General features: G+C 54.4%; 1 protein-coding gene across 1 annotated transcript in view; it reads left to right on the top strand.

Annotated features, from left to right (window-relative positions):
* The first annotated feature begins 1,731 nt into the window (after positions 1-1,731).
* KMT2D (lysine methyltransferase 2D) overlaps positions 1,732-14,154 on the top strand; it is a 42,076-nt gene continuing 29,653 nt past the window's right edge. Inside the window, exons 1-14 of the mRNA XM_017945846.3 lie at positions 1,732-2,948; positions 7,192-7,277; positions 7,527-7,653; positions 7,807-8,030; positions 8,142-8,251; positions 8,419-8,581; positions 8,915-9,080; positions 9,230-9,344; positions 9,479-9,636; positions 9,842-9,987; positions 10,127-11,557; positions 11,653-12,761; positions 13,223-13,336; positions 13,672-13,782. Of these exons, the coding sequence (XP_017801335.2) occupies positions 7,229-7,277; positions 7,527-7,653; positions 7,807-8,030; positions 8,142-8,251; positions 8,419-8,581; positions 8,915-9,080; positions 9,230-9,344; positions 9,479-9,636; positions 9,842-9,987; positions 10,127-11,557; positions 11,653-12,761; positions 13,223-13,336; positions 13,672-13,782 (4,023 nt within the window). The 5' untranslated portion in view covers positions 1,732-2,948; positions 7,192-7,228. The remainder of the gene's footprint in view (positions 2,949-7,191; positions 7,278-7,526; positions 7,654-7,806; positions 8,031-8,141; positions 8,252-8,418; positions 8,582-8,914; positions 9,081-9,229; positions 9,345-9,478; positions 9,637-9,841; positions 9,988-10,126; positions 11,558-11,652; positions 12,762-13,222; positions 13,337-13,671; positions 13,783-14,154) is intronic.

The following is a 14,154-nucleotide window of genomic DNA, read 5'->3' as shown; positions in this document are numbered from 1 at the left end:
TGCCTCTGGGTGCAAACCTGGGAGGGGCCTTCCATTTTCCAACTTGTTTCTTGGTTAACTTATTCTATTGTAACCAAAAGAGGTGTGCGATCACTGCTGGAGGTTTTTTGCTTAAATATGTGTGAATGGTCAGTGCAGAAAGCATGATGCCAATGTGTGGCTGGAGTAGGACAAATCTAGTCCTGATCCCTCCTATGACTCTGACCAGTAGGGATTAAGGTCTCCTGCACTGTCGAATATAAAAGCATCAAGTCACATGTGGCTATTTAATTTCATTAAAATAAAAAGTTCCTTACTTGTACCACCTGCATTTCGAAGTGCTCGAGAGCTCATGTGGTTAATGGCTACCATATTAGATAGTGTAGATTTAATCCATTTCTCTCACTGTAGAAAAGTTCTGGGCCGGGCGCGGTGGCTCATGCCTGTAATCCCAGCACTTTGGGAGACCAGGGCGAGCGGATCACGAGTTCAAGACCAGGCTGGCCAACATAGTGAAACCCTGTCTCTACTAAAAATACAAAAAAGTAGCCGGGTCTGGTGGTGTGCGCCTGTAATCTCAGCTACTAGGGAGGCTGAGGCAGGAGAATCGCCTGAACCCGGGAGGCAGAGGTTGCAGTGAGCCGAGATCGCACCATTGCACTCCAACCCGGACGACAGTGCAAGACTCTGTCTCAAAAAAAAAAAAAAAGAAAAAAAAAATTCTGTTGGATAGCACCGTAAACCCTTTCCCCACAAAGCTGGCATTGGATCGAATCGGCCTGCCTCTTTCTCCACATCTTCCTTTAAAAAACCGTAGTATTATTTGTAATCCTAGGGAAAACGTGGCCTTTGGTTTGAATAATGGCTCAACTTCTGACTAGATGTATTTCTGTGGGCAATCTTACCTATTGTAGCCTTAATCTTCATCTGTCATATGGAGATAATTCCATGTAACTCATAATGAAGGTGAGGAATAACTAAGAATATAGAAAGTATCTGGACATAGTTAATTTGTCTCCTTTTGTCCACCCCATATGTGCAGTTGATGCAGAAGAGGCATTCCAATCCTTTCTCATCCAGACTTATGGTGGGGGGGTGGTGCCTGCAAAGAGTATGTTTTGCGATCTTGTCTAGAACAGTACTCCGGCCAGGTAGCAGCGAGGCTACTTCAGTTTACTAAAAAAGGGACAGGGGTATTGAATATCTGAAAGGACTGGAGGTGGGAATGGGAGCACCCTGAAAAGGAAGGGAGGCTCTCACATTTGTTTCGATGGGGAGGTGTGTGTAGTGACTGTGTGGGCACCGACAGTCCTTCCTCACACGGGGGACTGGGAGCCAGGAGGAACGACTAGGGACTAGTCCAGTTTTCTTCGGGTCCCTAAACGTGGCAAGAACCCACCCTCTGCAGCGCCAAGCGCCGTACCTCACTTTCTCCATTTGCGGACTCCAGTTCCCAGGATGCTAAGCAGCGGCCAATCTCCTGCTCTTCTTCCATCCCCCTCCCGGGAAAGACTGCCCCTGGCCAAAGCGAGGGGGCAGTTGGAGTTTCAGGGACCAATGACTGCAAGGGTATGGAATTAAAAAGCAGCCGGAGTCCTAGTTTCGCGGCCTGGGCGGTAAATGAAGAGGCTCCAGGGCCGCGGCAGACAGGAGGTGGGCTTCGTTCCCACGTGTCTGCCCGGCTGCCGGCCCGGCGCGGTCGGGGTTAACCCGGAGCGGAAGGATCCCGCAGCGTGTGCGTAGAACTGCAGAGTCACAGCCTTTCCTCCGAGAGGGCGGGATCCCTCCGCCGCTCCGCTCCAACACAAAATAGGGCCGCCTCTTCTCCTTTCTCCCCCTCTGGAGTGGGGTGCCCCGGGCAAAAGGCCCCCCCGGATCTCGCGCCGAAGGCTTCACGAATCTTCACGACCGCTGCCCAGCTCTCGGGCCAGGAAATAGCCCCTTCGCAGGAACCACCCTACCGGCCGAACAGGAGGCGGAGGGGGGGAGGCGGAGCGGCGCCGCGCTGCACTACTTTCCTCTCCGGTTGCAAATGGCTGCCTCGTTCCCCACTTTCCGCTCAGTTTCCTGACCCCCCGGTGCCGGGAGCCGGGGTTGGGCCATGCACCTCTAGGCCCCCTGCGATCACAGTCAGCCGGGGGTCGAGGGGGTGCCACCGACCAAAGCCGGCCAGGCCGGGGGCGGGGCAGCTCCCGAGGCCAGAGGGGAAGGGAGGCGAGCGCAGGGCCTGGAGCGGCCGGAGGGGAGCGGGCAGAGGGCTCGCACCGCCCGCCCCTTCCTCTTCCTCGCCCACCTAGCCTCCTCCCTTCCCCGGGGGGAGCAGAAGGTGGGGGGCTCGAAGCCGCCGAGGGTGAGCGCTCGGGGTCGAGAAGCCCGGCGCTGGGTGTGTGTCAGGTTCAGCCCCGCGGCCCCGCCGGCCCCGCGTCGCCGTAGCTCGCGCGGCCCCGGGCGCCGGCCGGGGCGGGGAGAGGGGCTCGGCGCTCCTGCGAGGGTCTCACGTTCCATCCGGGCCAGGCGCGGGGCGGCGCGGCATTCCTTCCGGGCTGCTGGGGAGGCGCCTCGACGTTCCATCTGGAGAGCCTCGACGTTCCGCCCGAGCCCGGCGCGGGCGGCCGGGGCGCTGGCCGGGCCCTAGGACTAAGAGGCCGCCCGGCGACGCGGATGCGGAGCCTGCTCGCCCAAGATCAAAGCCACCGGTGCTCTCTTTGTGTCCGCTCGGGATTCGCCGCCCTGGGGCTGTCCATGGAAACCTAAACTGCTGGAACCTGAGGCAGAGAACCCCTCTTTGGCTTCTTGCTGTTTTTTGTGGGGGGAGGGTGGCCACTCCGACCTGGATTTACCGTTCTTGGCCCCCCTAAGCCCCCCCGTGCGGGGGGCGGCTGTGATCGCTCTGGCGGTTGGAGGTCGGGGAGCGGCCCGGGCTCTGGCCATGTTCTCGGATGAGGATTTCTGGATCGCCCTGTGAAGAGGTGAGTGAAGTCCGCCCGGCCAGGGCCCAGAAAGGGTTGGACTGGGGGCAGAGCCAGATGGACTATCTTAGCCGGGGCTGGCCTTTAGGTTGGAGAAGGGGGTGCCAAAGCTGGGGAGCGTTCCTTTGGCAGGGTCTGTCAAGGGAACCTGAGCCAGTCACCAGGGCAGAACTGAGGCCTGGTATCTTGGGGTGTGCCTCTTTAAAGACTGGGGGTTCAGAGAACCACGGGAGTTTGGGAACCTGGCCAGATAGCCTCTCTGCCTGTTTATTTTTGTGTTGGGGGAGCTCGACTAAAGTAGGACCCAGGCCCTGATGCCAGCACCAATCCCAGGCTGCTGCTGCTCTTCTCAGGGTTCCTTGTGGGCCTTGGGACAGAGCAACTTGGGATGGTGGGGGAGGGTGCCACTGCCAGGTCAGACTTATTATGCCAGTTGGACCTTAAGGTTGTTCCTACCGAGTTGGGCACCCAAAGCAGTCCCTGGAAAACTCAGGGAACCCCAGATCCTTCACCAGGCCTTCTTTCACTGGGCAAAGGGAGAGTGTGTGGAAACTGACTAGTTGTGATGAAGTGGATGGCTGGGGCAAGAAGGAGGCGGGGCTGGGGGCAGCTCTGGCCCTGCTGTTCAACTTTAAACTATCCCTGCCTGGCAAAGTGACCCCAGTGAGGCCTACTGCTGTCTTAGCCTGCTTTGCCTCCCCTCCTCTTGGGATGGATCTAATCTCTAGAGGATTATAGAAGAGGCCGTTGAGATTTGCTCCCTGCGAATGTAGGCTGCAAAAAATGGCTTTTGTCTTTTGCCTTCTCCCGGCCTGGTATGGAGAGCTGGCTGCTGTGAGTCCCTGGCCAGTCCTGCAAGCCCCTCCCAGACCTCTCCAACCCTTTTTTGACCAGGGATTGTTAACTGGTTTTCTGATCCTGTACCAACTGTGCAGAATGGGGTGGCCTGTAGCTCTCTGGAGGAGAAATGGCTTGATCAGAGCTCTTTTCTCCTGGAAACCAGTGATTCTACCCCTGGCAGAAGGTATTGGGGAGAACGAGTGTGTATGTGCCTGCAGCTTGAGCCTCAATCCTGTGGGCCTTGCTTGGGCTGGGACTGCCCCTCTCACACCTGTCATGCTGCCCAGCAGGGATTTGGCTGGTGCATTTTGCTCCCTCTATCTGCTCCAACATACATATGCTAGATTTCTTTGAGTCTGGTTTTGAAAAAGAGAAAATAGAGGTTTTGCCTTTTAAAGATTTCTCAAAGGTGAGAGGTGGCATGGGGTAGTGGAGTGAGGTGAGCTGTCAACCCTGCTCTCCACTCCTGCATTCTATGGAGAGTCCCTCCTGTTTGTCCTGAAACAACTTCCTTACGTAGGACTGCACCTTGTTAGCTGTGCCTGCCTTCAAGATGAGCCAGGGACACAGTTCAGAGGGTCTGTAGGGCCAGTGTTCCTTTTGGATCCATCTCGGAGGGCTGACCCAAAATGGGGGTGGGAAGAGGTGTGGTTTGAGTCTCAGGCTGGGAACCAGGAAGTCCTGAGTCCTACTGAAGAGCTGTTCACTCAAGGGCCTGCTGCAGCCTTACACCTCTCCAAGTGTCCATTTCCCCCTTGCCTGGGAAAATGGAGTGAAAGCTGTTGGTCTGGGAGGGAGGCAGGAAGGAGAGTGGGTTGAGATAAATCCCTGTCCTTTTCTTTGCTGTTTTGGACCTCTAAGGTATAGGACTGAGGGGTGCCAGCACAGTTTTACTCCCCACATCTGTACCTACTGTCTGGGATCTCTAGTTCTGTGGAGGAAGCCTGGCGAGACACTAGTCCAGTTTAGATCCAGGGAAAAATTCTTTGGTGTGTATGTGTGTGGGTTTACTGACTGTGAATGATGGGACTGGGTAACCTGGGGTCTTTGTTTAGATACGTTCAGGGGCCTGTTAACTGGGAATCAGCATTGGGATCCCGGTGCTGGACTTCAGGGCTGGGGAAATAGGGACTGAGGGCTCAGGCTTTTTGGAGGTGCCCCCTAGATTATTTTTGGTACAACTTGTATGACATTCTTCTCTTTGCTGCTTAATATCTCATCTTCCATGGCCCCATCCATGGGCTCTGGCTTTGGAGGATGTCTCTCAAGGCCAGATGAAGGTGGTTTCTTTACCTTCTTGAGCAGTACCAGCCTTACCAGCTGAGAGGGCTGAGCTTGGGGGAGAGCTGAGGAATTTGCCCCTCTGGCCTTGTGTGAGGCAGCTCTCCTCCTACCTACTGTATTATCATTGTTGCCTTTTACTTCTTGATGTTTGTGACTCTTTTGGCCTCAACTTTGAGAGCAGAGCGGGTAGAGGATCTTTGGGGGTATGTAGTGGTAAGATATAGTAAGATGCAAACAATTAGAAAACTTTAAGAGCCCCTTGGACGTTCTGGGTGTGGTCAGGCCTTGAATGACTGAATGGAAGAGGGGCCTGGCTGCTGCCCTCACCTCCATCTCCCACTTCCCATGGTAGCTTCTAAGGACTCCTTGAAGTTCTGGAGCAGCTTTTCTATGAGCCGGCCAGATGACCACCCTGCTTTCCTTTCAGGTGTGGTTGTGTGGCAGGTTTGGGAAAGAGAGATGGCTTGGGAATGGAGATGATGTGTATCAGGTGATGCTTTACTTTATCCAGTAGGTTCTGAGAGTGTTAGGGGAAAAAGGAATTTTCTTTCCTGTGACATGTCTCCAGAGGGGCATAGCCAGTATCTGGAAATAAAGGGTGAGTTCAGAGCAGGAGGAGTGATATTGTAGTTCTTAGGGAATTGATTTACTGATTTGAGGCACCTTTGAGGGTTCCCCCTTGTCTTGTTTGTCCCAGTCATTCAACCCTAAGTGGCTGATTGGGGTATTTGCCTTCCAGTTTGGGAGGAGAGGCTGTCCTTGCTAAGGGTGGTGTGGTCACTCTGGTTAGCCAAGAAGAGTGGAAAAGGTGAGAGATTAATTTATCAAACTTTTATTGTTTAGAGTTCTGTTTTAGGGATTTCCCCCACCTCACCACCACTTTCTTTAGGAACACTGTATTCTTCTCTGATTAAGAGAAAGGATTTATACTTCCCACTACAAGCTGCTGGCACTTATCCCTTTCTTCCTCCTCCTATAGGGTCCCTTTCCTATTCCTCATGTCTGTAATTATTGTTCTTCTCCCCACCCCCCCCCGCCCGGCTGTGCTTAATTCCCTGTAAGGTCTAGGAAAATAATACCCAAAGGTGTAGGTCTCAACTTTTTTAGGTATAACTTTAGTGTGTTTCATTAGGCTCTGATACAGGCATGCATTTCTCAGAAGGGACAAGGGACCGTTATTCCCCACCCCCATGTATGTGTGTGGAAACCCTGCTTGAGGGAAGAGGAAGGAAGCTACTCGGCTCTACTGTGCTATGTCCTGCCCTGTTTAGAACTCCTCTGAGTGACTGTATGCTTCCTGAGACTACAATTCCCAGCATGCTTAGCCTCAGGCCTGGCTACACATGCTCAGTAACTCTCAAGGTCCACTTCTGTTAACTACTAGGGATATCTGAAAAGGAAGGGCAGTTGGTGTTGCTAAGGGCAATGACCTGAGACCTTCAGGCTGGGTGAGACCCTGAGCTCAGTTAGGGCATGGGCCAGGGGTTCGTCTGAGCTGGATTTAGGTTGGAAGTGGGTGGAAATTAGGGAGTTTCTTCTTTTGTGATGGTGATGTCCTCGTAGAAACAAGTGGCGGTGGGGGAGATCCATCCATAGCTAGGCTATAGTTCTAGTAGTGTGTTCCATCTCTTACAGTGCCTCAGACTCTGCCTCTGGGAGAGGGATTTTTGCTGGACTCAGGCTTCCTGGGTCATGACTACCCCTGGGTTGGCACGGACTGGCCTCTAGAATGGCAGCTTACTTGAGACTTGAAGAAAAGGTGTGGGAATAGGGCTCACCAAAAGCCAAAAACCCAGAGGCAAGGCAAACGGCAGTATTAGATATAAATGGATATGCTTCTAGTTGGATGCTATGGCCCCAGGAACTCTTACAGAGGAAGTGGGAAAGTCAAATGGATCCCCTGAGAATCTCTCCAGAGTGCGAGAAGAGGGTATGTGTTTATCTGGGGAGGAAGTGACCCTACAGGTTAGGGAGAATGACTTTCTTGTCAGTATAGGAGTTTGTAGTATGGCTTGCTCTGATGTCTGGAGGGTCTGGATGCCTTCTTCCCAGGATTCTGGGAGAAGTGCTTCTTGGGAAGACTTACTAGGCATATAGATCTCTTTCTTGGCACCAACAGGTCTCCCCGAGAGGGCCCTGCCCAGTCGGAGAGAGGGATGGACAGCCAGAAGCTGCCTGGTGAGGATAAAGATTCAGAACCGGCAGGTGAGTAGGACAAATTCTTTGTTTGCTTTTAGATTTCACAGGCAACCTTACATTTCTGGTCCTGGCCCAAGGACATGAGCTAAGTCTATGCAGCAGATAAGTAATGGAACAACTTTGTTCTTTGGGACAACAGTTGAAATATCATCACTCTGATCCACTCAGGTTTTGGATAATCTCATGTATCTGGTGAGTGGACTTTGTATTAAATAGGGATGATGACTGACACATGCTGTTTGTCTGTTTATTCAGCTGATGGACCTGCAGCTTCTGAGGACCCAAGTGCCACTGAGTCAGACCTGCCTAACCCACATGTGGGAGAGGTCTCTGTCCCTAGTTCTGGGAGTCCCAGTCTTCAGGAGGCTCCTCAGGACTGCAGGTAACTTGTTTGAGGGCACATAAGGATTTGATTTGAGAGTCTACGGCTTTCAAGGAAGAGAAATTAGGAAAATGAGTGTCGGGGAAGCATGGGCATGCCAAATCATGGGGTTGCTGGGGGCCTGGCGTGGTACTGATGCTTGTGTGTCCACAGTGGGGGTCCGGTGCGGCGTTGTGCTCTCTGTAACTGCGGGGAGCCCAGTCTGCATGGGCAGCGGGAGCTACGGCGCTTTGAGTTGCCATTTGATTGGCCCCGGTGTCCAGTGGTATCCCCTGGGGGGAGCCCAGGGCCCAATGAGGCAGTGCTGCCCAGTGAGGACCTGTCACAGATTGGTTTCCCTGAGGGCCTTACACCTGCCCACCTAGGAGAACCTGGAGGTGAGTGAGGAGAATGGGGCAGCAAATGGGAGAAGGACTGGGTAGTCCTGAGCCAGCGATCCTCTTTCTGTTAACTCTTTCCTTTCTGTTTACCTCTTCCCACCTGTAAAGGGTCCTGCTGGGCTCACCATTGGTGTGCTGCGTGGTCGGCAGGCGTATGGGGGCAGGAGGGCCCAGAACTATGTGGTGTGGACAAGGCCATCTTCTCAGGGATCTCACAGGTGGGGCTGGGGCCAAGGGATTGCATAGGTGAAGGGTAGGGCTGGTGGGCTTCTGAAAGTCAGGGTGGAATGAGAAGGAGTGTGGGTATACTGGGGCAGAGCTAGTGCCTGAACTGTTCCTTTGGGGAGAGCTGGCTGACACTGAGGCTCTTTCTTCACCCTGGCAGCGCTGCTCCCACTGCACCAGGCTCGGTGCCTCCATCCCTTGCCGCTCACCTGGATGTCCACGGCTTTACCACTTCCCCTGCGCGACTGCCAGCGGTTCCTTCCTTTCCATGAAAACACTGCAGCTGCTATGCCCAGAGCACAGTGAGGGGGCTGCACATCTGGGTGAGAAGTCCTGATCTTTGGTCATAGGGCAAATGAGAGACCAAGTGTGCCTTGGATTTTTGTACTCTACAGAGCACTGATCAAAGTATAGAATTATATACTGTTGGTCTGCCCCACTAAAATAGGTGTGAACTTTATGAGCACCAGGGGTTTGCCTGTCTCGTTTACCGTTGTGTCTCCAGTGCCTAGAACAGCTGGCAGACGTTGGGCAGGCACTCAGTAACTTTGTTATTTGTTCATTCTGTGCCCATGGAGTGCCTGTTTTGTGTACGGCACTGTGCTGAGGCTTACAAGGAATCCATAGCTGACCTGTGGTGTCTCTACCCCCTGCAGAGGAGGCTCGCTGTGCAGTGTGTGAGGGGCCAGGGGAGTTGTGTGACCTGTTCTTCTGTACCAGCTGTGGGCATCACTATCACGGGGCCTGCCTGGACACTGCTCTGACTGCCCGCAAACGTGCTGGCTGGCAGTGCCCTGAATGCAAAGTGTGCCAAGCCTGCAGGTAGGAATGGAAGGGCAGGAGGGAAGTCTTAGGCACAACACAGGTTAGGGTTGAAAATGAGGGCAGTCGGAGAAGACCTGTTAACATGAAAACAACAAAAAAGAAACGAGGGCAGAGAGGACACTGTAATGTTCCCTGTGCCTCTGCAGGAAACCTGGGAATGACTCTAAGATGTTGGTTTGTGAGACGTGTGACAAAGGATACCATACTTTCTGCCTAAAACCACCCATGGAGGAACTGCCTGCTCACTCTTGGAAGTGCAAGGTGAGTGTACCCTGATTCTGCCCTATTGTCCCTAACTCTGCCTCCTACAGCATTCTCTGTCTTGACAAGTCCTGTACTTTTCTTTAGTTTTTGCTGTCTGACCAATGCCTGTTTTGCCCACTCCTTTCCCTTAGGCATGCCGGGTGTGCCGGGCCTGTGGGGCGGGCTCAGCAGAACTGAATCCCAACTCGGAGTGGTTTGAGAACTACTCTCTCTGTCACCGCTGTCACAGAGCCCAGGGAGGTCAGCCTGTCAGCTCTGTTGCTGAGCAGCATACCTCTGTGTGTAGCAGGTAAGTGGTGTGGACTGACTGAGATTGGGCTGGCAGGTTGGAAGGACTGAGTTTGGCAGGGTTCTTCTTAAATTGAGTGGACTTTGAGAGGAGAGCCTTAAGGTGGGCAGTGTCATCCACAGCATTCGTGCCTTGCCCCAGTGCGCTCTCTAGGATTTGTTAGCTGGTGAGAGCCACAGTGCCTGCTCCCCTGTACCCTCTGCAGATTTTCACCCCCAGAGTCTGGCGATACCCCCACTGATGAGCCCGATGCTCTGTACGTTGCATGCCAAGGGCAGCCAAAGGGTGGGCACGTGACCTCTATGCAACCCAAGGAACCGGGGCCCCTGCAATGTGAAGCCAAACCACTAGGTGAGTAGGGTTTGAGGGTCCCTGAAATTCATCCCCTTTTATTCTGTGACAAGAGACAGTTTGTGCATTGCCCCAGACCCTGCACTTCCTGTGGGGTAGATCTGAGCTAGATAGGAGCATCGTGTTGTTGTGTCTGCAGGGAGAGCAGGGGTCCAACTTGAGCCCCAGTTGGAGGCCCCCCTAAATGAGGAGATGCCACTGCTGCCCCCACCTGAGGAGTCACCCCTGTCCCCACCACCTGAGGAATCACCCACATCCCCACCGCCTGAGGCATCACGCCTGTCCCCACCACCTGAGGACTCGCCCGCATCCCCGCTTCCTGAGGCATTGCACCTGTCCCGGCCGCCGGAGGAATCGCCCCTCTCTCCGCCGCCTGAGGAGTCTCCTCTGTCTCCCCCACCTGAATCATCACCTTTTTCTCCACTGGAGGAGTCGCCCTTCTCTCCACTGGAAGAGTCACCCCCGTCTCCTGCACTTGAGACGCCTCTATCCCCACCACCTGAAGCATCGCCCCTGTCCGCACCATTTGAGGAATCTCCCTTGTCCCCGCCACCTGAGGAACTGCCCACTTCCCCGCCACCTGAAGCATCTCGCCTGTCTCCACCGCCTGAGGAATCACCCATGTCCCCTCCACCTGAAGAGTCACCCATGTCTCCACCACCAGAGGCATCTCGTCTGTTCCCACCATTTGAAGAGTCTCCTCTGTCCCCTCCACCTGAGGAGTCTCCCCTCTCCCCACCACCTGAGGCATCACGCCTGTCCCCACCACCTGAGGACTCGCCTATGTCCCCACCACCTGAAGAATCACCTATGTCCCCACCACCTGAGGTATCGCGCCTGTCCCCGCTGCCTGCGGTGTCACGCCTGTCTCCACCGCCTGAGGAATCTCCCTTGTCCCCACCGCCTGAGGAGTCTCCCACGTCCCCTCCACCTGAGGCTTCACGCCTCTCCCCACCACCTGAGGACTCCCCCACATTCCCACCACCTGAGGACTCCCCCACATCCCCACCACCTGAGAACTCACCCACATCCCCACCACCTGAGGACTCGCTTATGTCCTTGCCGCTGGAGGAGTCACCCCTGTCACCACTACCTGAGGAGCCACAACTCTGCCCCCCATCCGAGGAGCCGCACCTGTCACCCCGGCCTGAGGAACCGCACCTGTCCCCCCGGCCTGAGGAGCCGCACCTATCCCCCCAGCCTGAGGAGCCACACCTGTCTCCTGTGCCTGAGGAGCCATTTTTGTCCCCCCAGCCTGAGGAATCACACCTGTCCCCCCAGTCTGAGGAACCATGCCTTTCCCCCCGGCCTGAGGAATCGCACCTGTCCCCTCAGCTTGAGGAGCCACCTCTGTCCCCTCGGCCTGAAGAGCACCCCGAGGAGCCAGGCCAATGCCCTGCACCTGAGGAGTTGCCCTTGTTCCCTCCCGCCGGGGAACCATCCTTATCTCCCTTGCTTGGAGAGCCAGCCCTGTCTGAGCCTGGGGAACCACCTCTGTCCCCTCTGCCTGAGGAGCTGCCCTTGTCCCCGTCTGGGGAGCCATCCTTGTCGCCTCAGCTGATGCCACCAGGTAAGGGAAAGTTAGTACCCTCTTACTCTGGAACAGCTGTAACTGTTCATGGCATGTCTGATCTAAGAGCCCTTCTTTTTTCTCTTTCCTTCCAGATCCCCTTCCTCCTCCGCTCTCACCCATTATCACAGCTGTGGCCCCACCGGCTCTGTCTCCTTTGGGGGAGTTAGAGTACCCCTTTGGTGCCAAAGGGGACAGTGACCCTGAGTCACCCTTGGCTGCCCCCATCCTGGAGACACCCATCAGCCCTCCACCAGAAGCTAACTGCACTGACCCTGAGCCTGTCCCCCCTATGATCCTTCCTCCATCTCCAGGCTCCCCAGTGGGGCCGGCTTCTCCCATCCTGATGGAGCCCCTTCCCCCTCAGTGTTCGCCACTCCTTCAGCATTCCTTGGCTCCCCAAAACTCCCCTCCTTCCCAGTGCTCCCCTCCTGCCCTGCCACTGTCCGTTCCCTCCCCGTTGAGTCCCATAGGGAAGGTAGTGGGGGTCTCAGATGAGCCTGAGCTGCACGAGATGGAGACTGAGAAAGTTCCAGAACCTGAATGCCCAGCCTTGGAACCCAGTGCCACCAGTCCTCTCCCTTCCCCGATGGGGGACCTCTCCTGCCCTGCCCCCAGCCCTGCCCCAGCCCTGGATGACTTCTCTGGCCTAGGGGAAGACACAGCCCCTCTGGATGGGATTGATGCTCCGGGTTCACAGCCAGAGGCTGGACAGACCCCTGGCAGTTTGGCTAGTGAACTTAAAGGCTCCCCTGTGCTCCTGGACCCTGAGGAGCTGGCCCCCGTGACCCCTATGGAGGTCTACCCCGAATGCAAGCAAACAGCAGGGCAGGGCTCACCATGTGAAGAACAGGAAGAGCCACGTGCACCAGTGGCCCCCACACCACCCACTCTCATCAAATCCGACATTGTTAATGAGATCTCTAATCTGAGCCAGGGTGATGCCAGTGCCAGTTTTCCTGGCTCAGAGCCCCTCCTGGGCTCTCCTGACCCGGAGGGGGGTGGCTCCCTGTCCATGGAGCTGGGGGTCTCTACAGATGTTAGTCCAGCCCGAGATGAGGGCTCCCTACGGCTCTGTACCGACTCACTGCCAGAGACTGATGATTCACTATTGTGCGATGCTGGAACAGCTATCAGCGGAGGCAAAACCGAGGGGGAGAAGGGGCGGCGACGCAGCTCCCCAGCCCGTTCCCGCATAAAACAGGTGAGGGACTATCTAGCTGCGGGATGTGATCAGAGTTAGCCCTGTCAGAGGTATAGTCCTGTGTCACTGATACTTTCCCACCTTGCTTTGTGAATCCTATACTTGGAGATCCTTTATTCCAATTATTAAGGAGAAAATACTAATACATAGAAGGGACGAGTAAGTTGCCCAGATTCATGATTACTCAGTAATAGAATTGGGACCAGAAACTTGGTTCTTTCAAGTCACCGTTTTTTCTCCATGTCCATGTTGGCCACTCTTGGGAGGGGAAGAATGGGTTTGGGCTACAGCTATGCACTTGTTGATATCTGGGAGTTTGCCCTTTTCCCCTGCCCTGAGTGGGACTCCTGGGCTTATTACCTGTCTTACTGTGTCCATTTGTCACTTCTTCTGTTCAAGTGTGTAAACCCAACACACTAACCCTTGACATGTTCCTGTCATTGTCCCTTTCTTTCACTCAGGGTCGCAGCAGCAGTTTCCCAGGAAGACGCCGGCCTCGTGGAGGAGCCCATGGAGGACGTGGTAGAGGACGGGCCCGACTAAAGTCAACTGCTTCTTCCATTGAGACTCTGGTAGTAAGGAGATGCCTCCTATTCCTCCCATCCCCCGACCATGCTTTAGCACCCTCTGAGTCCTTCCAGTCCCTTGCATGCTTGCCTACCTGCCTGCTTGTCTAGGGCCTGTCTGGCTATGTCTGAATTCCTGTCCACTTGGCCCCCAGGTTTTTCTGAAATCTCTGCTATCAGGCTGAGGCCCAGTTTGGGAGCTGGGGTGTTCTGTCCGTTATTTCTGGCTTTTGGCCTTCATCTTAGCCAGGGGTTAACACTTTCTTCCCCCAACACCAAAGAGGAAAGTATCTTGGTGGGGGCAGATTTATCTGCCTCACTTTCTACAACTCTCTCCCCATCAGGTTGCTGACATTGATAGCTCTCCCAGTAAGGAGGAGGAGGAGGAAGATGACGACACCATGCAGAATACCGTGGTTCTCTTCTCCAACACAGACAAATTTGTCCTAATGCAGGTACCATACAGTGAGACGTGGCACACTGAACATTGTGTATGTTTGTGTTCTGATGAGAGAATTGATGGGGAAAACTGGACCTACTTTTGGGGATACCCAGCTAATGAGAAAACAGACCATGAATTCTAATCATGTTGTTCATTGGTTTGTCCATCCATCACATTTCTCTTGAGTGTCTCCTCTGAACTTGGCACTAAGCTAGGAGCTAGAGAAATAGCAGTGAAAAAGTCTTTGCCCTATTGAAGTTTATAGCTTAGGGAACTTACATGTGTCCTCACTTGAATAGTCTTTAAGCTGATAGAATTTTGTCACATATGTGATTCTCACCTGACCAGTCTTTACCCCATCTTATCTTCCTTTAATTTCTTCTTA

The sequence above is a fragment of the Papio anubis genome, chromosome 9 (assembly GCF_008728515.1).
Source record: "Papio anubis isolate 15944 chromosome 9, Panubis1.0, whole genome shotgun sequence".
Taxonomy (NCBI): Eukaryota; Metazoa; Chordata; class Mammalia; order Primates; family Cercopithecidae; genus Papio; species Papio anubis.
This window is presented reverse-complemented; position numbering and strand designations above follow the sequence as displayed.